Genomic DNA, 12,264 nt, shown 5'->3' with positions numbered 1-12,264 from the left:
AGTGTGAGTATAATAATAGTAATAAAAAAAGAAGCTTGGGAAACAAGACGGGCAACGTTAGAACAAGATTAAATCAAATCGATTATTTATGACAGGATTCTATTTGTTTCTAAGTTTCTTTTATATCTCACGGAACTAAAACAGAAATCGTTTATAAAGTAAATAGACTTACCTACTTTAAAAATGAAATAAATAAAGGATAACAATAATAAAGCACATTTCTTAAAAAATATATATTCAATTACGTAACAAATAGTAACAAAAAGATCGGTTATCGCCTAGACAACTAAAGAAAAGTATGTGAATATTGTAAAAATATATTTAGGAAAAATGATGTGATTCTCTATCTTCTGTATGTTTGAAGCACATGTTTCAGTCATTAATTATCTTAATTCCGTTTTCCACTGACCGTTTTACGTCCGTTTCAATTGTTCAGCAATGGCATCCAAGAAGTCTTGAGTATTTAGGAACATACCATCTTTAACTTTATCGAATCCTCCCGCAATAGAGGCTGCCAAATCTTTAGTATATTTTCCGCTTTCTACGGTATCAACGCATGCCTTTTCGAGACGTTGGGCAAATTTAACAACATCGGGGGTGTCGTCCAATTTACCTCTGTGTTCGATACCTCTGGTCCATGCGAAAATTGAAGCTATTGGGTTGGTGGATGTTGGTTTCCCTTGCTGATGCATCCTAGAATAAACGATAATAAGTATTCTATAATATAATACACCAAATTTATTATTCTTGATAGAAAGTCCTCTTTTTGAAAACGCTTATTATAGTGTCTTTTTTCACTATTATAGAGGGTGGCGCACCTCATTCGTCTCGGTTGATTATACGAAAACGGAAAGATGTAGAAATAAAATATTTTATGGGTACATGTGGGGAGGCAATGTGCACAATTTTAAATTATTTTGAAAAATACAGAGTGTTTCAGAACTAAGATCCATACCAAAGTTATATTTTTTTCTTATGGAACATCTGGTATTTTATTTCATTTTTGAATTCTTGGGCCCATAAAAAGGGATTTATTATAAGGGTTAAATGTGTTTAAAATCTTTGGTTTTTGAGATATTTAAAGATATTTAAATATGCATGCTACAGTAAAGTAGATTAACAACCTGTACACATTACTTTTCAGAATTAATTCTTGTGCTGAGTTTAAAGGTAGAGAAACAAACTTTACTGAAAAAGATTATTGCCTCTTTAAATTTATACAGGAGTACCAAAAAATGCTGATCTATTTTAAGGATATTTTATATAAAAACTTCGTTATTTCAAATGCAATACCCTGTATTTTTTAAAATAAATCGAAGCAGATTCAAAAGGCTCTTTCAAACAATATTAGGATTTCCTATACCTATCTAGCTCAGATTTTGAATAAACAACGATTTTTAAATAAAACCTGGCAATCAAGATAACTGGTGTTGCCATGGCAATTTTCTAGTGACCATAAAAATTTTCAAAATCAACATTAGTTTATGGACATTATTATTTGCAATTTATAACAGTTTACTTAAATTTACATACAATAGTGTAATAAGTAGGTATTCATTATTTTATCAAGAAAAATAAAGCAGTATCTGTTGGCGGAACGAATGGATATGTTACTAGTCATTTTATTTTGCGAGGAAAATTGCTTCTTAGCCTCAATGGCTTATGCTCAAAGATGTGCAAATAGGAATCTTCCTCATAAGCGTTACTTTGAAAAACTACTTGTCCTATTTCGCACAGCTGGTAGTTTGGTTTATAAAAAACTTATTAGGCAGAAACCTGTGCGGAAGTGAAAAAAATGAATTTGCCGTAATTGGTTCTTTTATACAAAATCCATATATCTACAAGCGATCGTAAAATAAATCTAAGAACTACTTCTTCGTTATTCTTGATGAAATAATAAATACATATTTAATAAATATTATTTATTAAACTATTGTAGGTAAATTAAATAAAAGTAAACTGGTATAAATTCGAAGAAGTTCATAAACTAATTTTGATTTTGAAAATATCTATTAGAAAAAACTGTCACTAGAAACTTACCATGACGACACAAGCTCTCTTGATTGCCGTTTTATTGAAAAACTGCTCTTTATTCAAAATCTGAGCTAGATAGGCATAGCAAATCTTAATATAGTTTGAAAGAGCATTTGAATATGTTTCGATTTATTTTAAAAAAATATAGGGGGTTGTGTTTGAAATAATAAAGTTTTTATGTAAAATAAATATTTAAAATAGACCAGCAATTTTTGATACCCCTGTATACATTAAACGAAGCAATCAAATTTTTCAGTAAAGTTTATTTCTTTGGCTTGGTTTGGTTTGGTACAAGAATTAATTCTAAAAGCAATGTACAGGGTGTTGACAATCTTTTTTATTATAGCATGCATATTTAAATATCTCAAAAACCAAAGCTTATAAACATATTTAACCCTTATTTTTATGCCTTATTTTGTGTCCACGGATCCAAATATGACATAAAACACCGGGTGTTCCATAAGAAAAAATATAACTTTGGTGTGGATCTTAGTTTTGACATACCCTGTATATTTCAAAATAATTTTAAATTATGCACATTGCGTTGCCACATATACCCTTAAAATATTTTGTTTCTACATCTTTCCGTTTTCGTATAATCAACCGAGGCGAATGAGGTGTGTCACCCTGTATATGATGATTTTACTTTAAACGATGATGATAAATTATCATTAATTATTTAAATCATACTTTGTAAATTGTATCCTAAAATTAAATAATGATAAATACCTGTAATGTCTAGTGACAGTGCCGTGAGCAGCTTCCGCTTCGATGGTTTTACCGTCAGGACACATGAGCACTGATGTCATCATACCTAAAGAACCATAACCTTGGGCTACAATATCAGACTGAACGTCACCGTCATAGTTTTTGCACGCCCAAACAAAACCACCTAGAAATAGTCAACTATTAGTAAACGAATAATAAACATTTCTAAGTTTCAATCTAAGAGCTTCTGTCTGCGCAGTACTCTAATGTTTGATAGAACTAGGCGCATAAGTAGAGTTTTTATGTAAGCTTCAGTTTCAGTATACTATATGTCGCAAAAAGACTTGGCATAATATAAAACGCCGGCATTTTAAACAAAAGCTGACAATTTTACAAAGCGCTCATCTCTTCCAGTTGCTTTGCAAAATGCCTAATCAGAATTAGGCATATTATTACACATTATAATGGAAAATAAATTTCTAAAAATAAATTATATACCTAAAAACTGCAAGAAATGTATTTTCCAATATATATTTTGGGCTAACCGAAAAAAGCCTTTATTTACTATCGATAGTTGTGCCTCGGTGGTACGAAAGTACTACCATTGCACGCAGGCCGCTATCTTCCGATGCGGGACTTAATATCTTACCGCTACTTTATGACAAGTCGTATTTATATACTCTGCGCTGTGCTCATCATTTTGTGGAAATACCCAAGCTCACCTGATGATGGGGTAGGGCCCCGAAACCGGTAGTGAGAGCAGGTTGATCCACATTATGACGCACACAGCGTGGAATTAATTTCTATATTAGCAGTTCAAGGCAAAAAACTCTTATATAATTACACATTATATGATGATACATTTCTGCTAAAGACCGCTTGTTTTCAGTCATTCTTTCAAGATGCCTAATGAATACTAGTCAGATTGTACAAAACATTTTATCCTAATTAACCTATTCGTCAGATGTAATAAGGAATTCATAAAACAAATGTTAAAATAAATATATAAAAATTTTAAAGAACTGTTAAGTCCCCATATTGGGGTATTGTGAATTTAAAAAATGTATTATTATATATTACTTTTGCATAAAACTTCAAATTAAATTACCTGAAGACTTCAAGGCTTGGGCTACTTGATCATCAATTAATCTATGTTCATACCAAATCTTCTGAGCTTCAAATTTGGATTTATATTCTCTAAAACCAAAGCAAAAATTGAGCTAAAAAAAGCAGTCGCCTTTATTTATGGCTCTTTGCCATTTTGGGCGATAAATATCTTTGTCAATTGATAATACCGTTTTTTACATAAAATAACAAATTATTTTTATTCAGGTTTGCGATAAAACTTTTAAGCGTGTATTACAGTTGTTTATTTTTTAAAATGATATGTAGATTATTATATAAATATTATAATACACACACGTACATACAATAATCTATTTACGCATTTTGTTCTATATTAAGAGAGAAAATCAATAAGAACTTACTTTTCATAAATTTCTTGAAATATGTCTTTAAATCTTCCATCGTATTTTTTCAATATAGTATTCTTGGTCGACAAATACAATGGCCAGCGTTTCTGAAGAGCCATCTGGAATGATGAACGGGCGAAACCTTCGATGCTAGCATCCAAATTGTACATTCCCATAGCTACACCAGGTCCTTTATACTTATAAAGTAGATGAGTGCGTTTTTCGCCGTTATCTGGAGTGTACACTATTTCTACCTATAAAAAAACCTTATAAAGTTTTGATTAAAGTGTATTTTGTAAGATTAATGGGTATTTTTTATGGTGTTTCTTGTTTATGAGCGGACATAGAAAAAACGATTTTTGCAATAGCTTGCTACTTTTTTATGAAACCAAAGCAAAGATGCCATGTTAAGGATGTTTTGTATCTCGGTTATTTAAACAGTTATTATTTATCGTAAGTTTCTAAAGAATTTACAAGAAACTGACGACGCATGTACCATAATATTTTACATATGAAATAACAAAAATCTTCATTTCCAAGCCAACTCTGGCGCCGTTCTTTGTTTAATCATATATTATATTAAATTGTTTAATGAAAAAAAAATCCGTTTTATTAACGTATTACTACGTAAATCTACGGATTAATCAGTAGTTCTGGCAATACTGTCTCCGGCAGCCACTCACTCTGTCGACTGAAAGCAGAACTACGATACAGTATTCTTTATCCGCTGCACTGTAAACGACTATCAGCGCGCAGGGGCGCAGAGCTATGGGATAGACTGACGGCGTATATACCGTATGATCGAAAAAAAACGGCGTCCAGTTGGCTTGGAAATGACGATCGATGACATTTCCCATATAATTTTACATATAAAATGACAGCGATCTTCATTTCATAGCCATCGTTGACGCCGTTTTTATTCGATCATACGGTATATATATATATATATATATATATATATATATATATATATATATATATATATATATATATATATATATATATATATATATATATATATATATATATATATATATTAACTAAGAATATCGACTCCAAACTGTATTCTGTGCCAAGCCGGTGAAATGGGTATATAAATCTTCTGAAGGAATTTGCATAAGTCGCTCAGTTAGCTGTGCTCAAGCGTGACGGTAACGCCAGATCATAGCGCCAGATACATCTTGGACAGGCTTTGTGCCATGAAATAGCCCATAAGATTGCGCATCTTCTTATTTCTTCAATCAACGACGTGAGTAAACATAGTGCCAATTAGATAATAAAAAAATAAATAAGCATATACTATGAGCACAGAAGAAGAAATAATTATGAGAGGATAAAATTTAATTTGTTAATATTAATGGTATAGTTTTTTTAATAATCAATTAGTGCTTAATTTTTTTTAAAAACATCCTCTAAAATTATAATTATGTATCTTTAAAAAAATTCGTTATAGCCGAAATAGCCCCAGTTATGTCCCCACTAACAAAACCGGTGCGTAAAACTATGCTCGCTACCGTAGTTGTACTCATCTAAAAAGTTTTATTAGCTTGAATAATAAATTATAATAGATCTTATCTATTATAATTTATTCTCTTTTTATAAATAAATTATAGATAGATTAACTTAGATCCTCTCAAGATATCAAAATATTTACTTTTTTACTTTTATATATATTTTTAGAATTTTGATTATATTCGCTATTATTAGCTAGTATTATGTGTATTCGCTATTTAAACCCGTGTATTTGTTTAGTTCCGCTGATTACAGTATTCTCTGATGGTGGCAGTTATGGCGGAGAATGCACCAAGCCTATAGGATTCTGATATAAGATAAATGAAGAACTTAAAACATACATTATAAATATTCATTTCTATATTAAAAATTAAAAGTTGATAATTGTATTTTTTGTTTCGGCTACTAATGTTTTTAGTATGAAAAACTGGCAGAGAAAATATAAATCGTCGTAAAGTAATTTGGAAAAATGTACCAGCGATTTTGGAAAAATCTGCTGAATTTTAAATTAATTTGATCAAATTTACAGGTTTTATATATCATGTCATGCGCAGCGTTGAACAAACGAATTGATACAAAAAAATCAGGAAATACAATTAATTTTTAAATTAAAATGAAATATAACTTTCATTAATATAATATAATTTTTTCCCTAGAGAGATTATAGTTAAATAATACATCTTTTTTCTTACCGTTCCAGGCTTATCAATAACTAAATCAACTGCTTTGTATTGATCACCATGTGCATGACGCCCTATACAAATAGGTTCAGTCCAACCAGGTACAAGTTTCGGAATGTTTTTGCACAAAATTGGTTCTCTAAATACTGTACCGCCAAGGATGTTACGGATAGTTCCGTTAGGAGACAACCACATCTTTTTCAGGTTAAACTCTGAAACCAAAAAAATAATCGTAATATATAAAATAAAACATCTTCACAGACTGCCATTATTCTTGTTTTTGACTTGTACGAGCAATATATGCAATTCCGTAATAGAAAGTAAAAAAGCTCTTTGAGATGAGCTTATTAATCCTTTAATAAAGTAAGACAAATACAGATTCGCTCTGGGATCTTGGACTATATAGATATGAACAATATACGTGTAACAATGTACTATAAATTTTACCTTTAACTCTGGCTTCATCAGGAGTAATTGTAGCACATTTAATACCGACATTATGTTTTAAGATGGCGTTGGCAGCATCGACAGTCACTTGATCATTCGTTTGATCTCTAAAGTAATAAAACATATATCAGAACAGAAATAATATTTAAATTGTATTTTGAAGATTACCTGTATGGCAAACCTAAGTCGTAATACAAACATTCAATCTTTAAATAAGGGAAAATTAGGGATTCCTTAATTTTCTGCCATATTATTCTAGTCATTTCATCTCCGTCCATCTCGACAATTGGATTCTTCACCACAATTCTATTACTACTGGAATCTGAAATTATAAAAAAATATATATTATATAAAATATAGTATAAATAAAACTAATTAACACAATATATAGTATATTCACAGTTACAGTGAACATTATAGATTATATTACCTAAAAAATATCACCGCTTGCAAAATGGTATTCAGAAGAAATATGACTAAATATTTCGAATAATGTTCACGAGACAGCCAATCGACTTAGGATAATTTACATTAGCTTTGCGTATCTAACTAGATATTCGCTTTTTAATGTAGTAAGTCAGGTTCTTGAGCTTTATCAAGTATGCCTATTCTTAAATCAGAAGAAAAAGAATGCTTCTCCGCCTTACAAAATAAAAAACGTATGGCTCTTAAAATAATGCATTTTGCCGCGAATCTCTTGGCCCCCTCTGTTTCCTGCGAGAGCACCTTAACAATGAAGAACACATAGCCGCTATGGAATTTATCAACAATATCACCAACAAACATCCTCAGTTTGTCAATAATAACGAAGCCATTTTTACAGATGTAACAAATTATTGCGCCAAATCGGGTTTATGGGCTCTCGACTACGTTTGGATGTCAGTTAAAAATGTAGACTGTCTAAGTTGGTGGCAAGCAATATGTAAAAATACTCAGTTGAAATATTTAGCTGTTGCTCTGCTGTCTTTACCAACGTCATCTGCAGCCAGTGAGAGAAGTTTCAGTACTTACAGTTTTATCCATACTAAAAAAGGAATCGCTTAACTGCACAAAGAGCCGGCAAAATAATGTTCGTAGCTCATAACAATAAATTATTACTACACAAACAAAAAGTGGATATGGAACATGATATGCAACAACATGAAACTCCTCCAGAACCACTAGAATCCGTAGAGATAGAGGTTCATCCTATAGAATCAGAACCAGATGATACATCAAATATACCTGATTTGGAAATAAAAACTGACGAAGACAGTACTATTACTACTACTACTATAATACCCTATGAAGATGGGACCAGCTCGGCGCCTGAAAGTATTCCGGAATAGAATAATTCAGTTATTTGTGTTTTACGTTTTTTAAATTTATATTTCGTGCTTTTTTGTTTTTTTTTAAGTTCATAGTCATAGTTCATGGTTTATGTACAAAGTACAAATGTTACCAAATAATTTTTGTTATATGTTATGTTTATGACTTTTAGGAGTTATGTATTGTTTATTTTTTTAAAAAATATAACAACTAATATTATGTTTATTGTTTTTTTTTCCACTTACAAGTTGGTATCAAATGTCTATCTAATTTATTCATTGTATCAACAAAAAATATGTAAAGTATGTATAAATTTCCGAAAGTTTCAGAAATTTCCTGCAACAATCAAAAGTTTCCGAAATATTAACATCACTACTCATGGGTCCGTTCCGAAATATATGCTAAAATCCATTTAATACCAATTTAGTGATAAAAAGTTATAATATTCATTTGAAAGCTTAATTTCCTTTAATAAATATATTAAATTAAAATAATTACATTTTCTTCAAATTCTTGACAATTTCATAAGATTAGTTATTACATTTTTGGTTAACGCTCTAGCAACGCTGCTATGGCCTCCATCTTTAATGTATGTACCTATATAAAAATACCGGGTGCGTCTCAAAAGAGGCTCACCCCTATAACTTTTATATTTTTTCAGATAAAAAATCGTGATTTGGTATATTAATATAATATGACATAAATTATGATTGATTGACGTATTCAATTGTTTTCTGTCACTTCCTGTTTCACCGGAAATGACTACAACTTTTGATTTTTAAATGGTACCCTCGGTGTTTTATTGCTTTATTCGATAGAAAATGACACTCTGAATAGAATGACATATCATATGTCAACTTTTGACATTTTAGAATATGGGTTATTTGAAATTGTAACATGCGGATCATAACGACAATTTAACTCGAAAGTGTGTAGCACCAAATTATTCGTAAAAAAATACTTTTTCCAAATATGCTAATGAGCTGCTACCCTCGTTCCATTTGAAAAAATTGAGATATGATTAAAAATACGATTAGGGCATCTTTTAACCGGCCAGGACAAGACACGAATAACATTAGACGATCAAATATATTTTTCCAAGGCTTCTTGATTAAAAATTAGTGTTTTTAACACAGCCATGGCACTCTATATGGAAATTTAAAATTCAATTTTGTATTAAGCCAAAATGTCAAAAGTTGACGAATGATATGTCATTCTATTCAGAATGTCATTTTCTATCGAATAAAGTAAAAAAATACCGTCGGTCTCATTTAAAAATAGAAAGTGGTAGTCATTTCCGGTTAAACAGGAAGTGACCGAAAAGAATTGAATACGTCAATCAATCCTAATTTATGTCACATACTAACATACCAAATCTCATTTTTTTATCTGATAAAATAAAAAAGTTATAGGGGGTGAGCCACTTTTGAGACGCACCCGGTATTGTTAGATTCCAAACCAAATCAAGTACAAAATCCATTCAATATTTCAAAATGTAATATTTTTAATCATTAGGATAAGAAAAACTAGTTTAAATCTTGACTACTGTCAATAGACTGATAACAGCAATTCAAGAATTAACATTTTTTACTTTAACATAACATTTTTACTATAACTATTTATTATTAGGTACACTAAAACAGAACAATATCATTTTGTAATTATTGTATAATATCGAGCATACTATTATGTATAAGAAATTTGCTTCAAGTAATTAAAAATCAAAATAAATAAATATAATTTATAAGGGTTTAATTTTAAAAAAGTCAGAAAAATGCCAAACACAATTAGTAATAAAAACAAACAGAGGGGGATATTTTCCAACTAATTAAAAATAATTGTAATACTCTACTACCAGTTACATAGGTTAAAATAAATTTTACTCATATAAATTTTAATACAAAAACACGTATTTCATATCTAAAATACTCTTGACTATCAATCGGAAGCGCTTTTATGAATATTGATATGAGATGATAATAATATGAATAAGAATGCTTTCGCAATTTAAACTTAGTACCACATTAAAAACTGTAGATAGTGGATAAGAAATATAAGAAATTGTTTACAGCTAATTATAGTAAATTTACTTACGCATTTAGACATAATACAAAAATTATTTAAATGATTGTGCCTAGACTAATACTGGAATAGTAAAATCTCGAACGATATCTTGAGAACGACAGACCATTATACACTTCAGCATTCTTACTCCGAGCTTTTTTGGAAAGTTAATCACATAATTAACAATTTATAGGAAGCATAGTACTACAGATAATTTGTAATAGTATGGACATGTTACCGATTACTGAATATTACAGTTGAGGGTTGTTAAACAGAAACAGGTCGGAGTGGGCCGGGGGGACCCGTATGGCATTATGAGGAGGGGCCCGTCTCGAATTTTTGCGTGTTTTTTCGCCTTACTTTTTGGTCATTTTTTCTCTATTTACTGTCCTCCATTCACGCAGTTGTGCAGTTCTGAACTGTCCAAGAACGCGATACTCTCCCTCCATTCAATTGACTCATAAAGTTCAGAACTATTCCGCGCCGATATCCCCTTTCCCCTCGAGCACCTTCCTATAAATTAGTACTCGGAGTTCCCAGCTATTTAAGTGAGGTTAAGAATAATGATTGACGGTTGACCACTTTTTTTGGTTCCCGATTTAAAAATTAAGGAGATATGAAGAAACAATATCCACTTTATCCATCTTAAAACATCCTTTGGGATTAACTATTTCAAGTTTGACAATGTTTTCAACTTGACAATTGACATGTTTAGGCACCAGTCTATCGTGCACAGCTCCTTTCAGAACGTTTCAGCTCGTTTCAGTTCTCGAGTAGCCCAGGCTTAAAGATCTGGAATTTGAAATGCGTGAATGGAGAACAGTAATTGATTTGTTGCTGGTATTTGAAATCAACGAACTACCCGTCGTGCAATGCAAACCAAATTGCAATGCAAATGTAAATGTTGTTAATCCAAAAGAAAGCATAGCCTCAGAATATTACCGTCACTTTTTTCTGTTTCATTTCTATTTAAGAATAAAATAATGAACTATTTTACATGTAGATCCAAAGACAGGGGGCCCGCGTAGACTGGGGCCCGGCTGGTAATCGCCACCCTGACTATATGATCAGTCTGACAATGAACAGCAAAATAAAACACTAATTCACCACAATACATCAAAACACTTTACTGGACATTACAATACACCAAAACACTTTACCAAGAGACCTTTTTTGCGCACTGGACGCGCATCTGGTTAACCATGTTAGCATCATCAGCAGATGATTAAAACTGGTTTTCAGAAAATCCAGTTTTAATCAAATGGATTACTGAAAACGAAACATGAAACAAATAGGGCTTGTAAACACAATCAATAAATTGAAAAAGTAGTGATGAGCAAATGCAAGGTCAATGCCATAACTAGCTTGGTTTTGGTCTTGCTGCAAGACTCACATAATGTTATAAAGCTTAGCTTGGTATTCTGCAACATTTCTTTGTTCAACTAATTTTGATAATTTTACACAAAAGTGAGTCACTTTCGAGATGCACACGGTATATAGTTGCTCGTACCGACTTTTACCAAGAGACCTTTTTTGCGTACCTAACCAAAACAAACCAATCATTGACCAACCTATATATTGAACCGGTATTATTTTTTTTGTAAATTTCGTGAAAACACTATTTGCAGTAAATTAAAACTATAATTTTAAACCCACAAGGAACTTTTTATATCATATTTATTTGAAATAATAACAGCGAACACTCAGTTATTATTTCTTTGTTAAATGGATAATTAAAAAATAAACATTTTTTGAGGTTGTATTTAAAAAAAATGGCGCCGGGAGACACGTATAGCCGCCCATACTAAAATATGTTAATAAAAAGTTGGTAGGCAGTTCTTTTAGTTTCAAAGTAAAGGAATTTTTCCAATTTTGGTCCGCGGTTATTTCCCCTATCCGCTACCTGGGGTCGCATCCGATGGGAGTTCTGCACCCGGATTTTCTCAAAAACGGACTACGGAAACACGGAATATCTCAACTTTCTCTTCATCTCGACTTTGACTGATTTTGATGTTATTACAAATTTTGTTGCAAATATT

General features: G+C 31.2%; 1 protein-coding gene across 1 annotated transcript in view; it reads right to left on the bottom strand.

Moving 5' to 3' along the window:
• Positions 1 to 218: 218 nt before the first annotated feature.
• LOC115891589 (isocitrate dehydrogenase [NADP], mitochondrial-like) overlaps positions 219 to 12,264 on the bottom strand; it is a 28,878-nt gene continuing 16,832 nt past the window's right edge. Inside the window, exons 2-8 of the mRNA XM_030912089.1 lie at positions 7,022 to 7,175; positions 6,854 to 6,960; positions 6,419 to 6,618; positions 4,230 to 4,468; positions 3,851 to 3,939; positions 2,764 to 2,926; positions 219 to 693 (exon numbers count right to left, since the gene is read on the bottom strand). Coding sequence (XP_030767949.1) covers positions 414 to 693; positions 2,764 to 2,926; positions 3,851 to 3,939; positions 4,230 to 4,468; positions 6,419 to 6,618; positions 6,854 to 6,960; positions 7,022 to 7,175 — 1,232 coding nt within the window. The 3' untranslated portion in view covers positions 219 to 413. The remainder of the gene's footprint in view (positions 694 to 2,763; positions 2,927 to 3,850; positions 3,940 to 4,229; positions 4,469 to 6,418; positions 6,619 to 6,853; positions 6,961 to 7,021; positions 7,176 to 12,264) is intronic.

This window comes from Sitophilus oryzae, unplaced genomic scaffold (genome assembly GCF_002938485.1).
Source record: "Sitophilus oryzae breed Bouriz unplaced genomic scaffold, Soryzae_2.0 scaffold_1188_pilon_pilon, whole genome shotgun sequence".
In the NCBI taxonomy this organism is placed as follows: Eukaryota; Metazoa; Arthropoda; class Insecta; order Coleoptera; family Curculionidae; genus Sitophilus; species Sitophilus oryzae.
Note: the sequence above shows the minus strand (reverse complement) of the source record. Positions and strands in the feature narration are given on the sequence as shown.